Raw genomic sequence first — 24,191 nt, forward strand, 5'->3', positions numbered from 1 at the left:
TTAACACATTGTTGTTAATGCAGCCTCACACTCTATAAGGCAGCAGGAATGGATGGGGGAGGGAGGAAGACAGCATGGCAGAGAGAGACAGAGACACACACCCTGTGTGTGAGAGAGAGACTTTGAGACAGCAGCTGCTGCCAGCCAGCTCCCTCCATTCTGAGCTCTGTCGTGTGTCCCCCGCTCTGTGGAGATGGGGGGGGCAGGAACGGGGGAGGAGGACACCCTGACAACAGCACCCCTATTCCCTCCCCCCACCCCCGCACATAGAGTGACCAGACAGCAAGTGTGAAAAATCAGGATGGGGGTGGAGGGTAATAGGAGCCTATATATGAAAAAGACCCCAAAATCAGGACTGTCCCTATAAAATTGGGACATCTGGTCACCCTACCTGCACAGCAAGCAGGAGGCTCCCGGAGCAGCTCCAAAGCAGAGGGCAGGAACAGCACACAGCAGTGGGTGGGACGGACACCTGAACTGCCCAGCAGTTGATAGCCTGCTGGGCGGCAGCGCACAGGGAACTTAGGGGAGCTGATGGGGGGAGCTGTTGGCCCACCCTGGTTCCAAGCCCCCACCAGCTAGCTCCAATGGGCTGCTCTTTCTGCAAGCTGTGGACAAAGCAGGCGGCTGCCAAACAACACTATAAGGGAGCATAGCACAACTTTAAACGAGCATGTTCTCTAATTCAGAGGTTCTCAAACTGTGGTCCACGGACCATCACTGGTCCACGAGCTCCATTCAGGTGGTCTGCGGATAGTTCCCTCTAAGGTGCACTCCTGGGTGGCCGCACATGAGTGAATGAAGGGCCACCCACCTAATTAGTGGAGCCGCGGAGGCGTGGCTCCACTAATTAGGTGCCTGGACCCTGGAGAAGATGCACATGTAAGGTGAGGTGGTAGCCTTGGGGGAAATAGGGAGTAGGTAGGAGGGAGTAGTGGTGTGAGAAGAGGGGGTTGGGGGAATTTGGGACGTGCAGGGCTTTGGCAGACAGAGAAAGAGGCTCAGGGCTGCGGATGTTTGGGAGAGACCCCCTTCCTTCCCAGCTTCAGCTCTGTGGCTGCTGTGGCAGGGGAGAGACACACCGCCCTTTCCAGCCTGAGCTCAGGGGCTGGTGTGGCAGGGGAGAGAGGGAACCCATCGCATTAGAAAGGTTAAACTGATATTAAAATATGAGTTGTGTGCTTTTATGTGTAGAACAAAAAAAGTTTATTATTATTTAGGGGGTTTTTTATATAGCACTTTTATCCAAAGTGCTTTACAATAGTTAGCCAACGGTACATACAACATTTGGAAAGATCATTAAGTGGTCCGCCAAGACCCTCAGCAATTTTCAAGTGGTCCACGGAAAAAAAAGTTTGAGAGCCACTGCTTTAATTGATCAGCAACGTAGCAACAAAACAACGTTAACCAGGACGACTTTACGTGAGGAGTTACTGTATATTGGCTTACAAGGCAGGTGTGTGGGGGGGATGGGGGAGAAGACTTGGACCTGTTCTGGGCACCACCAAAAATTATACAAACCTGCTGCCCCTGGGAGTGCTTGCCTCGCAGGGGAGAGCTGAGATTCAGCTGAGTGTGCAGAGTCATTGAGCAGAGCTCTCCTGCTGAATTGCATGCTGGAGCTCTTCCACCTCAATCCACTTCCTCTTCCTAGAACAATATAGCTCCAAAAATACAGACGCCCGGAAGAGAGCCAGGGGAGGAAATGCTCAGAGTCCCTCCCACGACTCAGTGTGTGGAAATAAATTGCCTGATCCTTTGAATACTCACACACACACCCACCGTCTAGTGTCTTCCTGTCTGTCTGACGGGCTCCCACAGCAGATTTTTTGTGTGCGCACATGTGTGGTGCATAGGATAAATAGGACATCTGCAAGGAAGGCACCTAAAAATCCCCAGCAAAGAACATAGGCAGGGTAACAACAGTTTCTGCTTCCACAGTGCCGGGTTATGATGATGACAAGCCACCTCTGGCAGGGCTGGGCAAACTGGTTCAGAGAAGATCAGAGCTCCCCAAACTCTCTGTGCAAGACTCAGACGGAACCGTGGAGATTGGAAATAGTTGGCTAACTCGCTTCCACCTTTTCCAATTTAGTGTTCCGTCTGCTCTTGCTGGTTTGGGCTGGGATCAGCCACAGAAGTGACAGAGGCCTTTTGGAGGACCTCAGTGGCTCAGCTGGAGCTGGAACTAAACTCAGAAGACTTCCAGCCTAGCTTGTAGCAAAAAAGTTGGGAGACACCTCTGACCCATAAGAAAAGAAGAGCTATTTATAAAAGATGCCCTGTAATTAAGGCAAGAGAAGGCCTGATTCTTCTCCTAGTGGATTCATAACAGTGCAAATCTGGAGTAAGAGAGATCAGAATCTGGCCCAGTATCTGTGGTGCCCAAGTCTGCAGTGTCGGCAGTGGACAGCATCCAGGACAGCACTGGGCAGGGAGTTCTACAGAGGGAGCACCAAGTGGCTGATACAATGGTTCCTCCATGCCTGGGGAGCTGCTGTACTGGCAAGAGAAGCCTGAGGAAGCCAGGCAGAGAGAGAGTTTGAAGTCACATTCTGGAGGGCTTGGCAGGCTAAGGGCATCGCTTTTTAGCCTCTGCAGAACTGAACGGCCAACCAGCAAAACGTGGGCCACCATGGAAGTCAGACACAGCGGTGGCTGGAGCTGGTCAGAAGCATAGCAGCAGTGGCCTGGGTAGTGACTGAGCAGGTCAAGGGCAGGTGTGCAAAGAGATGAAACAAAGGCAGGAATAAAGCACTGCCTCAGCAAACTGCCACCACCAAAACTTTCACAGGGCGGGAGTGAGAGAGAGAGAGGAGTGGGAGAGAATAGTGGCAGAGGGAGCTGGGGAGATTGTGTTGCAGCAACGGTTCCTGCAGATCCCCTCCCTACCCCCCAGAGGAAATGACTCAGGGCTTTTTCAAGAAACCACAGGCTGACAAGTCTGCTGCCTGCCCTTCTGCATTTGTGCTGGGTTGCAATATTTAGGGAATACTTTGCACTCAGAGCTGTTTCCTGGGAAACCATATGGCCTGACCAATAGGGCAGCAAGCCCAGAGGCAGGATGAGCAGTGTCTAGAGATGACAGGAACACTCTCACAGAGACAATGCAACCTGGGTTTAGATCCCAAAACTGGAGACACTGGAATGAAAATCTATGAGGAAGAGACACTGGGTCCCTTTCATTCCAGCTCTCCTGCAGCAAGATCCAGACACAGGCGTCACCACTCACAGTACCAGCCTTTGAATCCTGCACCAGTGCCCTGGTGTGTATATCCTATGCACACACCCACCACAGGCGGGAGACCTCTGGCAGCAGGGCCCTGGCGAGTGACACTGGCTGTATGTAGAGGTTGGAATGTGCACCTTCCAGATAGTCCATGTTGCCCTCCTCCCATACTCCTCCTCCTCTTTCTTTTCTGCCGATAACATTTTCCTCCTTTGCATCCCTCACTGCTCCATCCCAAGTCTCTCCGTCAGATGCAACTGCCGTTAGCATGTTCCAAGCCAAGACTGACCCTTGCCCCACCCATATGAAGAGGGGTTGGCAGAAGGGGAGCAGCAGGGAGCCAAGGCCCCTAAAGCAGAGATCTAACCACCCCCTCTTCCATAAGCCCCTCAGATGGAGGAGGGAAATGGAGAATGGCGCAACAGAGGGGATATATCCCATCCCCCACAAAGCAGACATAGGGGTTCCCCTCTTATGAAAGGTGTCACCCAAGTGGGTCCTGAGACCCACCCCAAAGAGTGACAAGTCTCCTGCACCTTCAGCCCCATGTTTGGATTCAGAGCTATAGCCTGATTCTGCAGCCAGCTTGGGCAACACCACATCTCTTGGGATAGCAGGGCACTGATGGCCCAGGAGCATCAGACCAGGGTTAGCTACTCAGCTGTTCTGCAGAGCTCTCTCAGTCCCTTGCAGTACTCCCAGAGGAAGAAAATTGCTCCTTGGCAGCATCATGGAGTGGGGGTGCACCACAAGCCACTGGGGCACTGCTCCTGCTCTGATGAGCCACGTTCCCTCCCATCGCTGCAGCAGGACACTCAGCTTCCTTCTGGCACAAGGTGCTCAACATAAACCATACCCGACTTGGCTCCCACATAGAGCTGGGGGGGAAGGGGAGCATTTCCAAGCCAAATCACCAAAAGGCCAATAGTGTCTCGAGCAAGCGTGAAATCCCCCAGCCACAGGAGAGCTGATTGCCGAGGTGAGGCACACATGCACGGGGGACCTGCCAACTCAGCTGCTCCACTTATTAAAAACGATTCATTCTCAGTTCCTAATGCCCTGGCTGCAAACAGGTCTCGGCTCTCTGTGGCAGTGCCAGACTCAGTGGCGCTTTCTGCCACTGCTGCTTTTCACTTTATGAGGTGCTTGTTAAAATGGGGACTTTTCTCTCCATGTTGCATCTGCATTCACACCACTTCCCGAGGGCAGGGTGGGATTTTTGTACGTGATGCTCTAGGGATGATGAAGAGGCTACCAATTTGCCCAGCGCAAAGCGACATGCTCAGCTACCTACCTTCAAATTGTTCTAATCTGCCAAAGAACAGGGGCCAAACAACTATGTTCTAAACCTATTATATTGCTGCAAAACTGCCTCCTCCTTCCCAAAATCTTTAGCAGTCACTGTTTATATGTAGGTCCTACATAAAAGCAACATTTTGTGGTCTGGCACTCCTTTGACTCTGCAACACCCATAAGAAAAATGTTCCACTGCATCCCCTCTCCAAGCCTGCCTGGCCCATCAGCATGTTCCCACCATGAGACTGGGTCAGGAGTGAAGTCCTTCCCAATATGGATGATCACCTTCCATGATCTGGCACAGGCATCAAGGTTGGAGAAGAAGAGAAGATCCCAACCTCCCAGGCTGGAGTCCTTTGAGGTGGTGAACTGGCTTCCCCCAGCTACCTCTCTTCAGCCTGGGAACTACTAGTTTGTGTAGGGTGAACCTCAGAGCATTGGAGCCATGCTGGCTTGGATGTCTATCCAAAGCTTTTCTAAATATGCTGCATCTCTCACATATGGGAAACAAGACTTGAGATCCTGAGTGACCAGCCTGGTTTGTGGCTCTGTATCTGGGCGTGTCTGCTTCCAGAACCCATAAGGAGGGTGGCAGAGGACTAATATGAACCATAATGAGGGGCCTGTTTTCTCAGACCTCAAAAAGGATCTGTTCTTGTTGGGGGAAGGAGGAGGTTGGTTCTAGATTGGTGCACAAACTTCTTGGGGGCTGGGATGGGGAGACTTATTTTACCCACCCATCCCCTGGGCCCAACCCAGTCCCAAACAAGCCAATGGAAAGGCTCCCACCGGCATGACTGGAAGCTGAGAGAACCCTAAAGCCAGCTGCGAAGTGCGTACTGGCCACTGTCTCGCACTGTGGTGGGTGGAAGAGCATTCAGCAGCAGAAAAGAAAGACAAGTCAAGGCCTGTGTGCTCCCAGCAGCCTCTCCAACTTGTGCAGAGATGTCTTCTTGATGCCAGCAAGGCAGCTCCACTCCCTTCTTGAAGAAGCTCACAGTCCCCATTAGACACAGTCCAGAGGAGAAATCTTGGCTCAGTTGAAGTCAATGGCCAAACTCACCGTGACATCAGAGGGGGCAGGATTTCATCCCAGGTAAATAGCGTTCTCAGCAATGGCCCAGGTGATGACAACTGTCACTTGCTCTGTTATATGAAGCACTCCTTTCCTTGGGGGGACTGTGGTCATGCTGCGTCACAGAGGAAGTGTGCTGTGAGGCAGGTTTGAATGACGACAGTTGGCTGTAGGGCTCTGCCTAAGGCAGAGTGAAAACCAGGGGGAGGATAGGTCCAACATGGGCAGAATCCAGTGCAGATCTGATCCAATTTTCAGTGGTGCTGAGCACTCCAATGTCAGTTAACAGGAATCATAGAATATCAGGGTTGGAAGGGACCTCAGGAGGGACCAATACCCAACTAAATCATCCCAGCCAGGGCTTTGTCAAGCCTGACCTTAAAAACCTCTAAGGAAGGAGATTCCACCACCTCCCTAGGTAACCCATTCCAGTGTTTCACCACTCTCTGAATGAAAAAGTTTTTCCTAATATCCAACCTAAACCTCCCCCACTGCAACTTGAGACCCTTACTCCTTGTTCTGTCATCTGCTACCACTGAGAACAGTCTAGATCCATCCTCTTTGGAACCCTCTTTCAGGTAGTTGAAAGCAGCTATCAAATCCCCCCTCAGTCTTCTTTTCTGCAGACTAAACAATCCCAGTTCCCTCAGCCTCTCCTCATAAGTCATGTGCTCCAGCCCCCTAATCATTTTTGTTGCCCTCCGCTGGACTCTTTCCAATTTTTCCACATCCTTCTTGTAGTGTGGGGCCCAAAACTGGAGACACTGCTCCAGAAGAGGCCTCATCAATGTTGAATAGAGGGGAATGATCACATCCCTCGATCTGCTGGCAATGCCCCTACTTATACAGCCCAAAATGCCATTAGCCTTCTTGGCAACAAGGGCACACTGTTGACTCATATCCAGCTTCTTGTCCACTGTAACCCCTAGGTCCTTTTCTGCAGAACCACTTCCTAGCCATTCGGTCCCTAGTCTGTAACAGTGAATGGGACTCTTCTGTCCTAAGTGCAGGACTCTGCACTTGTCCTTGTTGAACCTCATCAGGTTTCTTTTGGCCCAGTACTCTAATTTGTCTAGGTCCCTCTGTATCCTATCCCTAATCTGCCACTCCTCCCAGTTTAGTGTCATCTGCAAACTTGCTGAGAGTGCAGTCCACGCCATCCTCCAGATCATTAATGAAGATATTGAACAAAACTGGCCCCAGGACCGACCCTTGGGGCACTCCACTTGAAACTGGCTGCCAACTAGACATGGAGCCGTTGATCACTACTCGTTGAGCCCGACGATCTAGCCAGTTTTCTATCCACCTTATAGTCCAATCGTCCAACCCATACTTCTTTAACTTGCTGGCAAGAATACTGTGGGAGACCGTATCAAAAGCTTTGCTAAAGTCAAGGAATAACACATCCACACAGCCCCCCTCAAGCACCAGGTCCTAGAATCAATCTACATTATAAAACTTGCAACAGGGGAACTAAAATGGATCTAGTTATACCAATGCAACCCCCTACAATAGACACACCCAAATCAGTTCCAGTTGCACTCAAACCAACGTGATAATTGACTGTATTAATCTAAATCAGGTCGAAAGTAATTTCCACCCTTTTAAGTGCATCTACATTAACAGTTTGCCCTGGTGTAACTAGATCAATATTAAATGAATTTAGTTACCTTGGTGCAAGTTTTCTAATATAGACAAGGCTTTAGATATCTATGTGTGTCTATGCATGGACCCTTCAAGATGAAGGATGGGTGCATTAGACATCAGAAAGACAGACTAAGCTGATGGACAGATGGATTCCATCCTTATTGCCTGGGCAGCTGAGACTCACACGCGCCCATCAGTGAAATGCTGGGAGGAAGACAAGCCCAACCTGTTATTTGTCTCCCTTTTGATCTCCTTCATACTCCATCAGCTCATTGGGAAAGCAGCAGAGACCTCAGCCTGCAGCCAGAGGGAGATGACTGTCCTGGTGAGTGGAGATTAGAACCAGGCAGGGGCAGCAGGATTTACGGGGCTATATAGGACAAACAGTTGCATTCAGAAGGAATTAAGTAGAGAAAAGTAGGTATGCTCCCTTAGAGAGGGCAATGGTGCAGCCAACAGAGGAGGAAAGGGCTGGGAGAAGAGGACTGAGGGGGGCAGGTCCCCCATGCTGACAGCGCCCCTTACCTTTGCAGGCCTTGCGGTCTGTGATGGATTTGCTCATGTCCCGGTAGAACCCCTCTTTGCAGTAATGGCAGTGCCGGCCGGCCGTGTTGTGGCGACAGTTGAGGCAGACACCTCCACTCTTCCTGCCTGAGAGTTTGTACAGCTCCATGTTGAAGCGGCAGCGCCGGGCATGCAGGTTACAGTTACAGGCTGCAAGAGGAGAGGGGAGAAGAGGATGAGCAGGTGAAAAAAGGGCTCAGGGGCCAGAGAAGAGTCCACTCACCCAGCCTCCAACCCCAGGGCCAGATCCACTCAGAAGATTGCCCCAGCCAGGCTGCAGACTCAGAGCCACTGGCAAAATTTCAACTCAAGGCACTAAGCCAGAGGAGGCCGGAGTGAGCCACCCAACACAGAATGTCAGCAGACGCCTCGAAAGGGAGGCCCAATTCAAGCTCTTGTACTCGGGTGGTGCAATCCCCCGGCGAAGTAAGTGGGGTCAGTCTTAGCTGAGAGGCCAAGGACTGAATGGGCCAAGGAGCCGAAAGCACGGCGCCTGCATCTCCTAGGCATTCTGCATGTGCAATGCAGGCAGGAGCAGAATGGAAGTAGGTTGATTGGCTACAGATCAGTGAGTAAGGTTGGGACAACTAGTTCAGATCAAATCAATCTGAGCCTTCACCCTTAACTTGGAAACAAACATTCGGAAACTTCTGCTACATCACTCACACTCACACACTATTTTTCCTTTTGCTCTTGTCTGTGCCCTTGCAGGCCACAGCTGTGAACAGAATCTGGAGAAGCCAGAAATCCCATGAGAAAGCCTGTTCTCATGAGACCTCCCTCCCATTTTGAAAACCAGAGAGAGGTGCTGAACCTTTGGCTTTCGCCCATCGCTGCAGAGAACAGACGCACACTCAGAGGGGATTGCAGGTAAGGTGTTGTAGGTCACACGCTGACTCCCCTGGATGTATTGTACACCCACTCACCACAGTGCCAGGGAGTCTAAATCAATGTAATTTACACACCAAGAAATCAGGAGGTGTAAGTTACAACCGGGAGTACCTGGATATTCATCTACCCTCCCGTTAGTTATTTTTGTTGCTCCAGGTCTTCCATCCAGCGTATCTGAGCTCCGTCGGCTGAGACTTGCTTAGGCGCAGTGGACCAAGCGCAGAAGTGACGGGAAAAGAGGAGGGAAGGCGGAGTGACACACTGGGCGGTACTGGGGGAGGGGAGGGTCTCTGTGTGCACCACAAATGTCAATGGGAGCTTTGCCATGGACTTCAGCCGGAGCAGGATCGAGATTTGAGGCTAAGGGCAGAGGAGGTCTTAGGGAGCCGGGAGGGCATCTAGGCTGGTACAACAATGCCCATGCTGAGGGGCAGGAGGCACTGCAGACTACACCAGTCTAGACTGCCTTAGACTTTCCTCTGAGAGTTTGGTGTATTCTTATACAAGGCAGGAACTGTCTTTGTGTCCTGTGTTCGTTCAACGTCTAGCACAAGGGGGCCTATTGGGTGTTATCACAATACAAATAACAACCACCACCATGAAAATCCAGCCAAAATCTTAAAATCTCTGGTGCCCCGTACCAAGTTAACCCTTCCCAGCCTCCCTTCACCCTTCACCCCCATCCCTCCCACCTTTCTCCAATGAACCTGGGCTAATGGAGCTTGAATCCAGAGAGAAGAGAGAGGGAGGAACCCCTCCCCGGCGGCTGCCAGATCTCGCCCAGGTCCCCTTCATGGGGTGGAAGGAACAGGTGCCAGCCCTCATCACACCCCCATAAACAGGCTCCCCACAGGAACTTGTCTCCACTTGTGCGGGGGGCGGGGAAGAGGGGGAGGAGGAGGAAGAGGTGAACAATCAACCCAGAGGGCCTCTGAGGAGCTAGGGGAGGGCAGGGCAGTGCTGGCAGACAAAGGACTATGCAGCAGGCAGAGGGGAGGAGGGTTCAGAAGAAGGCAGCTGCCCAGCGCCTGTCTAGTGTAGTTCCCTCCGAGGAGCCGTGATCATTGTTTCACTGCCCATCGACTGGCTCATGGCTTCGCTGCCAGAGGGATGGCTGAGGAGACGGGGGAGGGGAACAAGCAGTTTGCCTCCATGTGTTCTCCAGATGTGTAATATCCTCTGTGCCCTGCTGGGCTGGGTGCTGGGGAGGTCGCTGCTGAGGAGCTGGGGCATGTGGAAGAGGCAGGGGCGGGAGGCCAGTTCTGCCATAAATCACAGACAAGTACAAAGTGGATGGTTAGAACGAGACACCCAGCGGAAAGGCCAGCTGGGCACCTGCCATCCTGCTGCCACAGCATCTCCCCCCTTGCTGCCAACAGATGGCAGCTGCCCCTGGCACAGAGCTACCCCAGAACAGAAGGCTGAATCTGCTTTGCACCCAGCACCCCAGTGGCAGCACACAGTGTGCTTCTGGGACAGATTGGGAGAACCGGGCCCCAGCACTGAGCCACTTGCCATCCCACCTGTGCGCCCCCTGCTCACATGGCTTGTGGCTCTGACCTGCCTGTTACAGAGGGCTACACACAGGCCTGTATTGCTGATTACTTGAGACTCATAACCCCCCAGGAGGTCATTATTATTATCCCCATTGTAGAGATGGGGAAACTGTGGCATGGAGAGGCTAAAGCCCAGCACCTCGAAGGCATTTAGGCTCCTAACTCCCATTGGAATTGGTGGAGTTAGGCACTTTGCAGTTCTGGGTATAAGTGACTTACCCAAGGCCACCCAGTCAGTGTCAGAGAATGGAGACCAGATTTTACTGCCTAACTCCAGCCTTCCCTGGCAGCTTTTACTTTGAGAGGCATGCCCCACCTTTCTGACCAGCCTATCTGCCCCGTGGCCATGAGCTGTAAGCCTTCCCCCCTGCCCCTCCCGGGGGCACAGACAGGGTGGGATTCACTCTGGGCTGCACACACCATCCTCACCAGGTCACCAGATCTATGTCACCATAAGTCCAGAAGAGCCTTTTATGTGAAAAAAAGCCACGGAAGCACCCCACTCCCTTAGGCTCTGCCCTATTAAAAGCAATAGGGGGTTTGCTACTGCTGTTATGGGGGCAGGATTGGGCCCCTGAAGTGTAAGGAGAATTAGGTCTCTATGTTTGTTGCTTCCTGGCCTGTCCCCACAGCCCCTTTCCCCAACATCCCCCAGTCTGGCCCTTTAAAAGGACCACCCACCTTGCACTGGGTTGTGGGTGTGGGGGTGGAACGGCAAAGCTCCTTCTGTTGTTGTGCAGTGCCAGGCCCATTAGGGAGTATGACCAGTGCCAGCTGTGGCCAAGGTGCTGTGGTGGAGAGGAAGGGCCTGGTCTCCAATCTGCTAGCCAGACTGCAGCAGAGGAGAGAGCTGCTAAACTAGTTTTATTTCAGATCTCGCCCCCTACACCACACACATACCCTTTATTTTTTATTAGCCGCAGGAACCCAAAAGGGGGCCAGGGGGGGATTCCAAATCCACGTGTGTGAGATAAAAAGGAAAAAGTGCTGCCAGTTCCTGTTTAACACTCTCGCAAAAAGATAATGGGAACAAGATTTCCTTCAGCGAAACCCAGCGCCCTCTCCCTCCCCTGCTTCTCTGGGAAATTGAGGCTGGGTGAGAGTTTTTCCAGGCATACTGTGAAATTCATTAACATGTCAGCCCAAGATTTAACTGCTGGGCCTGCTTGTCATTGTATGAAATTTCCTCTCTTATCCCCCTCCCCACCAGCTCTCAGCTTCAATCCTTTGCAGAAGCTGACAGAAGAGAGCTGGGGAGGGTTAACCCCTCAAGGTCAAACAGCAGCCTGCTGCCTATTGTCAAGGCCCCTCTCTCTTGTCTGCTGCTTTCAGGCCCAGCCTCAGAGGTGGGGACACACTGTTGAAGGGTAGGGGTGGGAAATGGGGTTCTGAACCACCCTGTGCCTTCTCCCCAAACCAGACCTCAGTACACCGAGCGCCTTTCTGGAGATGGGAAAAAGCTCAGTGACATTTTTCTGCCCCCGGTTGCAGTATTTGCCAATCCCAAATGTTCAAAAATCACAAGTCAGCACCCCCAAAAATCATGAGATTGGTTTAAAAATCATAGCTTTTGGGTTGACTCTTGGGTTTTGAGCCGTTAGAGCTCATATTTGCTCCACAACCATGAGGGACAGAAACTTACTTTTGTTTTAAACCAAAGGCAAGATTCTCACATAAGCACATGACTTCAGGAGCTGGGGCTTTAAGAAAAGCATGTGATGACACCACACAAGTGGGGGACATTGTTGTGATTTTTCCTTTGTGCATCTGCTGGGCTTTTGCATTTCCACCTTCTGGGCCAGGACCAGGAGAAGCCGTTCTTACAGCATTCCAGCCTAATGGCACTCTCAAGAGAAAGCAGCTCTCAGGGGCTTAGTCCCACATAGAATCATAGAATCTCAGGGTTGGAAGGGACCTCAGGAGGTCATCTAGTCCAACCCCCTGCTCAAAGCAGGACCATGAGGGCTCCTTCCTGCAGCGCTTCCACATCGGTCTTGATTCTGCAGGGCACTGAGTGCTCCCAACTCGCCCGGAGGCAGCAGGCAGGGCACCGCATTGGGGCTCAGCAAACCTTGCTTCTTTTCTGGCTCAGCTGGTGGGTGAGTCCCAGCATCTTGTCTGTGAAATAGGGACACGGATCCTTGCCTCCTTTGCCAAGCGCTCTGAGCTCTGTGGCTGGACAGAGCTAGTTAAGCAATAGGTGTTAGGAGGGTGCACAGCACCTCCCAGTTTCTGGCAAGTGGGAAGGAAGCCCATTAACATTAATGAGACTGCACCAGGGGCTACAGGTGCAGGTCCTGATTCTTCAGCTTCAGAAGGCCCTGATTCTTCTCTGCCTCCCTCTCGCCGTTGTCCAGGCCTGATCCAAAACCCGCTGCAGTCAGCACGAGGCCTCTCACTGACTGCAAGGAGTTTTGGGTCAAGCCAGTAAACGGGAGGGACGCTGTGGAAGTCAGCAGAGTTGCAGTGGTGGCAAATCAGTATGAAAGGAGAACTGGGCTCCGAAGGCTCTGGGGGCTTCTCCAAACTGAACATCTGACTCGGGCTGAGGTCCAGCATTGCTGTTGAAGAAGCAACCTGTCCCCTCACGCAGGGCCGGCTTTAGGCCGAGTCGCCCGATTCCCCAGAATCGGGCCCCGCGCCGGCGCCTAAGAGGGCCCCACGCCGGCGCCTTTCTAATTTTTACTCACCCAGCGGCGCTCCGGGTCTTCGCTGCATTTCGGCGGCAGGTCCTTGAGTGCCGCCGAAGACCCGGAGCGAGTGAAGGACCTGCTGCCGAAGTGCCACCAAAGACCCGGAGCACCGCCGGGTGAGTACAAATTGGGCCCCACACTTGCTAAAGCCAGCCCTGCCCTCACGCCATCCACATGTCCCCAGAACAGGGTTTGTGACCGTAACAAACCAGGCAGGAATGCTCTAGGAGGAGGCTCCTGCCAACCAAAATCAGGGAGCAGCTGCAATGCTGCCCCCAGCTTCAGCCTATCTGGGAGACAGCATAGCCCAGCATTGCTTCCCAACGTGGCGCCGTCTGCACTGACACTTTGCCACCACTGGCCAAGCAGGGTTTCAGGGCTTGTATTACCCTGCAGGGACAGGACATCTCAACCACCCCACCCAGGCAGTGATGGAGGACCAGAGACACTGCTCACCATTACAGCTACAAACTGGGGGCAGCTCCAGCGAGACTCCCACCGCACTGCCAGTTGCTCACACTATAAATCTGAGTTGTGGTGGGGCTGCAGCTGGTTCAGCAATGCCAAGTGCAAGTGCCCCAATTCCACCCTGCTCCTCGCAAAAGGAAGCCGCATTGCCGTATTCCCCTGGAGGTGATGGGGCTGGGCTGGGGTGGGAGTGTGGAACAGAGGAGGGGAAAGGTCAGGTAAATAATTGGCCAGTCTTGTCCCATTTCCCTCTCTGCCTCCAGTTTAATGAGTGAGAAAATATGTGCCCGGGGGCCTGTTGCAATGAAGGGAGAAAGAAGTGACTGGGAACAGCCCAGGAGACCCAGCAAGTGATTGGATCATCGCCCCAACTGCATCCCATTGGCCACATCCTGGCCCTGCAGGAGTTCCTGAGCCCATTTCTGACACTGCCTCAAACCTGAGAGGTCCCACGCAGAGTGCTGGGAACCAGGGGACTCAAAAGCAATGGAAAGTATCATTGACTTTACTGAACTCAACCACCAGTGCTCAGGACCAACAGACTCCCACAGACCTGTCCTGCTGGCTTGCACTGGATCTCCTGTGGCACCTGGGATGGGTTCTTTGGGGACGTCTGCTCCCTGGGCTGTGCCATAGGCCTGGAATCTGTCCAGGATACTCCTCCCCCAGAAAATGACTAGCTTGTACTTTTAGAACAAAGAGAAGATAACGTTCTACTTCCATCCCTTAGTCCCCCACCATTTCACCACTGCAGCTTCACTGGTAGCAATCCCAGGAGAGCGAGTGGAGTCAGAGCAGGAGTATTTGAACCATGCAGGACTAGGCGACATGAAGTGGGGTTACAGTGCTGGCATGGAGCTCTTCCCACAGGCGTCACTAGGAAAATGCCCATAGTGTCAGTGGGAGCTGAGTTAGGCCAATGAGGAGCTCCTGATAATCTCACCCATGGGGAGCACCTGCCAGCCCAGCACCTTGGCTACTCTATTCCCACCACCTCTGCCGCTGCTGGTGGAGTTGCACAGCTGTTAGCCACAGTTCTAGGGAAGAGAAATTCTAGGGAAGAGAGCCTGGCATGGACAAGGCGCACAGGGCCGCACTCATAAAGGTATTTAGGTGCCTAAAGCTACAGATAGGCGCCTAAACAACGTTATCAATCTGGCCCCTAGAGACCAGTGGAAATCCAGCTTGGGAGGCCAGGTTTGAAGGTAGCATGTGGTCCATCTGGAGAACTCAAGTTCCACAAGACGGTGGTTGTGCTAAGAGAAAGGAATGCCTCATTAGCCAGGGGTGCACAGATCCAACCGGGGAAAAGAGGAGCGGGCAAAGCTTGCAAAGCACACTCCTCTCATTCTCAGGCCCAGCCATCTACAGCTTCCAGTGCTAAGCAAACAACCTTCCCTGGGCTGTGTGCTGTGACTGAGAGCTGGGCTGGTGCAGCTCACTGTCTGTCTCACATTAATCACTAATTAAAGGCTTGAACCTTCCCTGCTGTTTGGGTATTAATAAGAATTTAATTGCACAGTTTGGGGCTAATTACATGGTGCCTTGCTTCCTTCCTTAGAAAGTACGCCCCATTAAACAATCACATGATAAATTAAACAATCTCATGATCAACTCATTTGCAATAATAGCCTAATTCAACTTAAACTCCCTGCAATGGGGCAACCCTCTGTCCCCATTTCAAGTGTCTTTGGGACACTTTAGCCTTCCCTGATCTAGCTGGAAGCTCCTTTGCACCAGCGCTCTGCTGCTCCCTGTGCCATGGCAGGGAGAGTAGCCCTGACAGTCCCAAGGAGACAATCACTAACCTCCTGCTCTCCCCCAGTGGATGCCATCTCTTTCCAGTACAGACTGGCAACACGTGAGCACAAACAAAAAGGATGGGAAGTGAAGTGTGTCTGGTCATGCAGCCGACACTGGGGACAACTGGGCAAGAAGAGAGGATCCTTTGTTCAGGAGATGATGGAGCCCAGGCTGGCGAGGGATGGGTAGAGGGATCCCTCGCTCAGGGAATGATGGAGCCCAGGCTGGCAAGGGATGGGTAGAGGGATCCCTTGTTCAGGGGATGACAGAGCCCAGGGCTGGTGAGGGATGGGTAGAGGGATCCCTTGTTCAGGGGATGACAGAGCCCAGGGCTGGTGAGGGATGGGTAGAGGGATCCCTCGCTCAGGGAATGATGGAGCCTAGGCTGGCAAGGGATGGGTAGAAGGATACTTCGCTCGGGGGATGATGGAGCCCGGGCTGGCAAGCAGAGGGGAGAGAGCTCCCTGCATCTGGGAATTCACTGGGAATAATTATTTAACGGAACAGTCTCAGCGAAACCCTAGAATGGCCAGTACTGCCAAACCCACAATGGATTCGAACTACGCCCCTGCTTTTGCTGGAGGAGTGCCCAGCCGGGATGTTTGCAAGGCACAGTTGCTACTTCTAGCCTGTGGGAGGGGGAATCTAGACCCAAACACCCCCTTCACCTCCTACCCTAAAGAAATACATTGTGCCTTATGAAGAAAAGTAAACAGCCATGGTTGAGAGCACTATGCATCTTACCATGGTCTCATGCGAGCGCTCCGGCCATTCCCGCAGTCCCCTGCAGGTCTGTATACACTCACGCCAGAAGAACTGACACAAACCTCTCTAAACTCACACAGAACCTCGCTGAGGTTCGGCAAAGCCCGGCTCATTTTTCCCTGCTCTTCCAATTTTGTGCGACTCTGAGAACGACGGGGACTAAGTCCACTGTCAGAATCCCCTGAGGAAAGCAGCTTCTCTGACATTTTCCAACCCCATTTGGCAGGAGCAAGAGGTTGGAACAGCAGGTGAGCTTGTGGAGGCTCAATGCCAACAGTCTGAGGTTCAGCCATCGTTAGCCAGTGCCCAGTTGGCTAGTAACCATCTCCCTCCACTGAGCTCTACCTGAGCACCTCTTGGTGGTGCTACACACTGCATCACAGTCATTAGCATCTGGCCTATTCTGGTGGCTACTGTCCATTCCAAAACACCATGGCCCCTCCTTCCTGTCAGAAGGGGTGGGGCCACCCCTGCTCCACAGGTAAACTCAGCCTCCCCTTGCATTCAGTCCTGCTTCCCTGCTGCCACCTGGATCCCACATCTCCAGTCACATGGACGGGCCCAGCACAGACCTCAAAGGGGCCCTTTTAACTGACCCGAGCCTTTCCCAGAGCATCCCCTCACAGCCGTCAGCAGCAGTCATGACCTAGGCTGGACAGCAGAGAGACATGGCACCTAGCATTTAAGGCTTCACATTACAGCTAGAAGCTCTTGGCATTTCTCCCTCATCCCACTCTCCACCCCAGCCTCCAGGGAGCTTGTTCTCTGTGCTACAGCAGCTCTGGAGTTGGAGTAGGCAGCAGCCACCTCTGCCTTCTCCCAGGTTTCCTGAGACCTCTTGCTACTGCTAACCCTCTGGGAGAGCTGCATACAATACAGGCAACCCCCTGACTTGGGTCCTCCGCCATTGTCTGGCTGTGCTCCCTCCTCTGGCCAGGTAGGATTTATCTTACAGGGCAGAGGAGAGGAGGCAGCAGCTTCAGGCTACGAGCCAGGCCTTGCTGTGCTACCTCCCTGACATGGCCAGCAATATTCAGCACGGCCTGGGGCTGGAGCAACGGTCTCAGGCCATCTACAATCGCAGTAAGTGCAGCCCTGTGAAATAAACCCCCCAAATAACATTTTGCTAGAGCATTTGTGCCACAGAGCTCCAAGCACTTTACAAAGGAGGGCAGTCTCATGATCCCCACTGCACAGATAAGTAAACTGAGGCACAGAGGGAGGTGCTGCACCTGTGCCCAAAGTCAGTGGCAGAGGTTGGAAGAGAAGCCAGGTCCGATTGACACCCAGTGCAGCATCCTAACCGGACCTGGGGAAGGATGCGCAGACAGGGATCCATCAAGAATATGGGAGGAGGGCAGTTCTCATGCTCTCAGACCTGCGATAACTTATTCTGCAAAGATGTGGAGGGACCAGAGAGTGAGACTGCGGGTTTTCCCCAACTCTGGGAAGATCCTGTTTGCACCAGGGAAGTCTGACTCAACCGAAGGAGCCCCAGACACAAAGCTCCTTTTGGCACACCAGACTAGAGTCAAATCCCCACTGTGCTGATCGTGTTTCCTTGCCCCACCCGAGGCAACCATCTTGCATCCTCTGAAAGGAGGCTTGCAAAGGGGCAGAAAGAGTGACTGAGGGGCTCGTTAACCTTCTGAAGCTGTAGGGATGTTTTGGCCCAGCCCCAGTCACAGGCCGAGTCCCTCATGCCTCCAGCACGCTCAGTACCTAAATCTCCTAGGGATGAGAGAGACACTCCCGGTCAGAGAGGAACCGACCCGAGCCCTTGCTCACCAATGTCATTCCATTGCCCTGCATTCCTGGGGTCCAGGTGGGACAGGAGCCCCAGAACCCTGCAGGAAAGGCAGTTCCTCAGCTGGCTGCCGGCCGGCTCAGCCAGAGCTAGGGAAGAAAGCCCGCTCACATCCGGCTTGCCTGCTATTTGGATAAGCTGCTGACCCAGCTCTCATAATGCCTGTCTGCTGACGTGCTTGGCTTAATGCTGCTCTCTCGTGGTGGGTCTCCAACAGCTTCGCTGCTGCGGTGATGGAGGCAGCTCTGAGCCTCCACACTGGGAAAATTGCTTCAAAAATTCTACCTGGCTTTAAAGCCAGTTCTTCTGTTCAAAGGGCCTACAGACAACATAAGCAGGCTCCAGGCAGCCTGGCCTGTTTTTTCTGAAGGGGGACAAAGCCACTGTAAAGGCTCCAGGCCACCTGGAACCAGGTTTACATTATGTCTCCAACCAGTTTTAAAACCAGTTTGAATTTCTGAGATAGTTTCCCACCTATAGACAGGTGCCCTGAGATGACAGAAAAAGAAATGGGCACAGGATGGAGCTGAAAGAGGAGATGGCTAAGGCAAAGAGTTGTGACTCCAGGAGTTGTTCACAGACACTGGTGTTAGAAATTCATTAGGCCTTCGGCTTTCCAGCTTAGCCCAGCCAGCTTGGCTCTTCCAGGAGCATTTACCATTTCACTGGCAAGTGCTGGGATCAAAGCTCCCCTCAGCTATTATTTCCCTCTTGCTCCTCTACAAACGGAACGGATTCCAATCACCGGAGCAAGGTTTCCCTTCTGTGCTCCATTCAGAAAAGTGCTCCAGCCGTGGGGGCGACAATGGGAACAAGAGCTCCAGAATTACCAGAGAGTGGATCAATTACTTCCAGTGGCTGCATCCCGCTAATCCCCCCCACGCAGCCCTTGGTGTCTGCAGAAGCCCTAATGACAGGTCTAATTCCAGGAGCAGAAGCCTGAGGAATGCAGCATCTCATACACGCGCGCTAACAATTAAATGTGGGGTGGGCAGGGAAAGCCCAGCAAGAATAATTTGCACTTATTATAACATGATCACTGGGAGGAGCCTGCACACACATTCACACCCCTCTGACTCCCCGCCCCCCCATGGGCTATTATAAAGAAAACAAAGGCCCCAAGCCTATGAAAATGAAGCCAGCGGATCACCACAGGAGTCTCTTGAGCCTGGAGACCTGACTGCAATCTTTCAGCCTCCAAGGTTATTGGAGGGGCTTCCTTCTCCCTTTGTAATTCTGCCCCATCTGGGATCCACCCAGGCGGGCGGCTGGCAGGTGATGTCCATCAGGAAGTGGGAGGGATCTCTCCCACCTCCCTGCAGCAGAGACAGTTTTAACCTGCAAGAGAGTTCTTTGAATCATGCCAAAGCAGTGTCCTGGGCCCAGCCCCCATCTCACAGCTTCTTTTTCCAACTCTCACAAGAAACTAACAAACCTTACTGCTTAGCAAGGTCAACACTTGCAGGAAAGAGGGGCGGTGTCTGTGTAACGCTGACAGACCCCAGTTGTCAGCAGGTAGGATTGAATCAGGGGCCTCTGGAGTTTAGTGTATGAGCCTCTACTGAGTGAGCTAAAAGCCATGGGGCTGTTAGCTAAGGCTATAGAGCAGACTCAATCTCTCTCTAAGTGGTGTCGGGACAGAGCACCACACCCAGGAAGTGTGTGGGTTACATCTGCACAAAGGGGCTGGGCGGGGATGCATGTGCTGGAAAAATGCCAGGGTGTTGGGTGGCAGGGGATGGATTGAACTGGCACACAGGGGTGGCAGAGATGAACAGGGTGGCTTGAGTGGGAGTGGACTGACCTGCTGCCTGGTGGGAATGGTTCTCTGCAGCTTCCTTAGGCTTTGGCAGAATTTGAGCTTTTGCTTTTATATTTTCAAAATCAATTCTCTAGCCCTGCTCACTGCAAATTAAGAAAACCCTCTGAATGTGACCTTTCTAATGGAGTCTGAAGACAGCCTGAAACAGCAGTACTGAAAGGGGGTGTGATCTGCCCCCATTCATCTCAAGGGGGCTTGATTCTGAAGCCTAATGAGGGTAAGCTAAATATCAATATTGTTCACTATTTCCCTGTTGATCATTTTAACATAAGCATCCCCCCTTTGGGAGCAGGGGGTGATGATTGGGCAAGGTACCACCATGACTGTTTGTCCCCCAAGGGACCTGCTGCTCAGGGCATTGGCAATCACATATGGAGCCTTCCCAGCTGACTCCGACCAATACGGGCAAACTTGTTACCAGTGGATGGCTGTTTGATAGCATGAAATAAGCTGGTGGCTTCCATTCCAATATCCTCAGATCAAAAGCAGGCACCACTGCACCATGGCCCATCCCCCACTGGGCCTCCCAACAGAAGTCAAGGAGCCTTGGAGAGTGAAATACCCAGATATACTGGCACTAGAAAAGGTTCAGAAAAGGGCAATTAAAATGATTAGGGGGTTGGAGAGGGTCCCATATGAGGAAAGATTAAAGAGGCTAGGACTCTTCAGCTTGGAAAAGAGGAGACTAAGGGGGGATATGATAGAGGTATATAAAATCATGAGTGATGTGGAGAAAGTGGATAAGGAAAAGTTATTTACTTATTCCCCTAATACAAGAACGAGGGGTCACCAAATGAAATTAATAGGCAGCAGGTTTAAAACAAATAAAAGGAAGTTCTTCTTCACGCAGCGCACAGTCAACTTGTGGAACTCCTTACCTGAGGAGGTTGTGAAGGCTAGGACTATAACAGCGTTTAAAAGAGAACTGGATAAATTCATGGTGGTTAAGTCCATAAATGGCTATTAGGCAGGATGGGTAAGGAATGGTGTCCCTAGCCTCTGTTCGTCAGAGGATGAAGATGGATGGCAGGAGAGAGATCACTTGATCATTGCCTGTTAGGTTCACTCCCTCTGGGGCACCTGGCATTGGCCACTGTCAGTAGACAGATACTGGGCTTGATGGACCTTTGGTCTGACCCGGTACAGCCGTTCTTATGTTCTCTCAACTTCCTTCTAATTAGGAGAGAGGCAAAATGGTGAGCGCCAAGGGAAGGCCTGAATGTGACAGTGTGCTCTCACTTCCTGCCAGCCAGGACTTGCAGCACATCAAAACCACCTGGAACTATCCCTGGGGCTAATGCTGCAGCATCCCATATGACCTTTCATGTCCCTCCAGGGGGCTGTGTTGTATACTGGGGCGATTTGTGCCCCAGTGGCATGACGTGACATCACGAGTTCCCAATATTTATGCCATGGTTTACATTACCTGTGCTGGGCCACTCTCCCTCCCCAGCACCCCAGTGGTGGCAGTGCCAGCACCGCAAACTCTGAGAGGCGATGTGAAATCCCCTGTTCAACAACGGGCAGACCAGTTCACAGTGCTATCGACCCTGGAGGCCTACACAGCTGCAAAGGGCTTAATGACTCTGACGGTACTTGCCTTGTCACCATGTTGCACTGGCTAAGCAGCAGTTCTGCAGAAAAGGACCTGGGGATTACAGTGGACAAGAAGCTGGATATGAGTCAGCAGTGTGTCCTTGCTGCCAAGAAGGCTAAAGACATATTGGGCTGCATTAGTAGGAGCATTGCCAGCAGATTGGGGGAAGTGATTATTCCCCTCTATTCAGCCCTGGTCTGGCCACATCTGGAGTATTGCGTCCAGTTTTGGGCACCCCACTACAGAAAGGAGGTGGACAAATTGAAGAGAGTCCAGTGAAGGGCAATGAAAATGATCAGGGGACTGGGGCACATGACTAGCAAGAAGAGTCTGAGGGGACTGGGTTTGTTTAGTCTGCAGAGAGAAGAGTGTGGGGCGATTTGATAGCAGCCTGCAACTACCTGAATGGGGGGGTTCCAAGAGGATGGAGCTTGGCTGTTCTCAGTGGTGGCAGATGACAGAACAAGAAGCAAGGGTCTCAAGTTGCAGTGGGGGAGGTCTAGGACAGATATTAGGAAACACTATTTCACTAGGAGGGTGGTGAAGCACTGGAATGGGTTACCTAGGGAGGTGGTGGAATCTCCTTCCTTAGAGGTTTTTAAGGTCGGCCGTGACAAAGCCCTGGTTTGGATGATTTAGTTGGGTTGGTCCTGCTTTGTGCAGGGGGTTAGACTAGATGACCTCCTGAGGTCTCTTCCAACCCTAATCTTCTATGAAATCGCATTTGGCCTGCAGCATTGCACTGGTACCTTGCTATGTTACAACCCAGCAATACACGGCATCAGGTGACTCTTTGGTTCCAGGAGCTAACATTGCTAAGCGGGCACCTTACACCAGCGCTTTGAAACAGACAGCAGCAGGCAGTTCCAAAAGAAGAACCGACCCAGGCTTCCTCCTGAAACTCAAACCCACGTCTTTTTTGAGGTCCGCAAAAACAAGGTTCAATTCACATTTCTTTGTGGGTTTGTTTCCACCACTGCATTCCTATGATTCAGCTGGGACTGGAAACACCCAAATCATCATAACAAAAATCCATCTGTGAGCTGAGACCAGATTGTTTTGGGAATCTAACGGGATCTCCTCTTTGCCAGGACTCAAATCACAGAACTTCAGCAAAGTTAGTGGAGCCCAAAGAATCCCTCAATGCTTTCCCCATTTTCTGCTTCTCCAGTGTGGGCCAAATGAACTCTTAGTCTCACTCCAGCACCTCCCATGAAGTCACAGCCTGAGATGCAGGCCTGAGGGGAGATGGGAGTGGGAGTGCCCAAGTTTAAGGGTTGCCTCCAGAATCTCAGGACTTTTGAGTGTGGAGGCCACAGGAGACATGGCTACAGTACCGCTGCCATGCAAGTGACACTACAGAAGGAGGAAAGAACCTGTCCAGGCAGCCACAAAGACAGTTTCTGAGCCTCACTTGTGCCTGGCTTCACTTAGTCAGAAATGTGTAATTGTCCCCATTACAAATCATTTCATGTCATCTTTCTCCCACATGGTGTCAGCCAAGGAGAACATCATGGACATTCCAGTCTCCCACCGAAGGCAGGTTCTGAGCTACCCCAGGGCTGGATCTGGCCCTTTGGCAATGACAGCAAGCTGAGACAAGCGGTGACAGCCCCAATGGGAACATTAAGAAAAATGTATTTGTAAACTCCACCGGCTTGTCTGCTGTGTCTGGAACAGGTCTTGGAATAAGGCACTCTGCAGATCACCCCTGGTCCTGCCTGCCTGGCTCAGGGCTGGAGTCCAGCTGCCAAGACTCATGCCCTCCGCATTGGCTTCATCCAACCTTCCATCATGACGGCACCTTCTGTTTAGGCTGCCTTTGCCCTGCTACTGAGGCTCAGGCTGGGCCTAGCCACACGCCAAGGTGGGGCCAGCTCAGCCTCCAGAGGTGCAGGACCCCTAGAACGGGGCTGCAGGGGGATTTTCAGGGGTGACAGCGAGGGAATGCCAAGGCTGTGCAAAGTGAATGGCCAGGTGGGCCCTCTCCCTTCAATTGGTGCTAATTGCTGCATTTGTTCGGGCTGGCTGGCAAGATGTCATTGTTGAAAGGCACAGAGGGGAAGGCTTGAGGAGCTAATCCGGCTTTCAGCCACTAAGCCCTTTGGAGGCGTGTGATGGAGGAGCTCTTTCAGGGCCCTTCACAGAGGGCACAAAGCCTGAGAGGGGAAAGGGAGGCAGAGGGGATGGAGTCGACAGGAAAAACTTTCACACGGCAGCTCTGCTAAGCCGCCTTTGTGTGTGTGGCGGGCTTGTCAGGGACATCTTAAAGGGCCAGCGCTTCTCTCCCTCCTCCTCCTGGCTTTTCTTTTCTCTATCTTTTCAGTTCCATCTGCCAAAGGACTGACCCCAATGGTGGGGGCGGGGGGGGGGGGAAGAAGGAGCAATCTCCTCGGATATTTCTGGAAGGGATGGCGAACATTACCTGCCTATGAGGGACCTCTTCAGCCTCCTCTCTCCTGGGGAGGTCAGGGGATACTCTGCTGTCTCAAGCATGGACATGGATGGTCAAGGACCAGCCAAGCAGCTCAATGATTCAATCAGAACCCAGAGGTGAAGGTAAGGTGGGGTGGGGTGGGGTGGGGTGGGGTGGGGGGTGAACCTCACGAGGTTCAGAGGTTGGGTTTGGAAAACATCCTCAAAACCCAGACCCTGATCTGAATCCCTCAGCCCCCGAGTTTCTTCTAGCTTAACAATCCGCTTTACACTGGCTCCAGTGGAGTTACTCTGGATATATTCTAGATAGAATAGATTGCTATAGCCAGGGTGACTAGCAGAAGCTATTCTTAAGCTTGCTCAGTTACTCTCATTTTATTGTTCTCTTTTCAGTTCATGCTTTTCCTAAAGTTTCACCGTTCAGTCCAGAATTGACCAGATTTGGCTTCATTTGCTTGCTTGTTTGAGCAAAACTGATTCAACCAGTTTTGAGACTGAGGGGTAGGGGGGAACACACTAGCCTATACATTTTCAAAACAGCA

At 52.3% G+C, this 24,191-nt stretch overlaps 1 protein-coding gene across 2 annotated transcripts in view; it reads right to left on the reverse strand.

The window, feature by feature from the left end:
* Window positions 1-24,191, reverse strand: part of NTN3 (netrin 3) — a 94,432-nt gene that overhangs the window by 45,336 nt on the left and 24,905 nt on the right. For both annotated transcript variants that reach the window (XM_044978755.1, XM_044978754.1), the window contains exon 3: window positions 7,773-7,961. In XM_044978755.1, coding sequence (XP_044834690.1) covers window positions 7,773-7,961 — 189 coding nt within the window. The remainder of the gene's footprint in view (window positions 1-7,772; window positions 7,962-24,191) is intronic.

Source organism: Mauremys mutica, chromosome 11, assembly GCF_020497125.1.
Source record: "Mauremys mutica isolate MM-2020 ecotype Southern chromosome 11, ASM2049712v1, whole genome shotgun sequence".
Classification (NCBI taxonomy): domain Eukaryota; kingdom Metazoa; phylum Chordata; order Testudines; family Geoemydidae; genus Mauremys; species Mauremys mutica.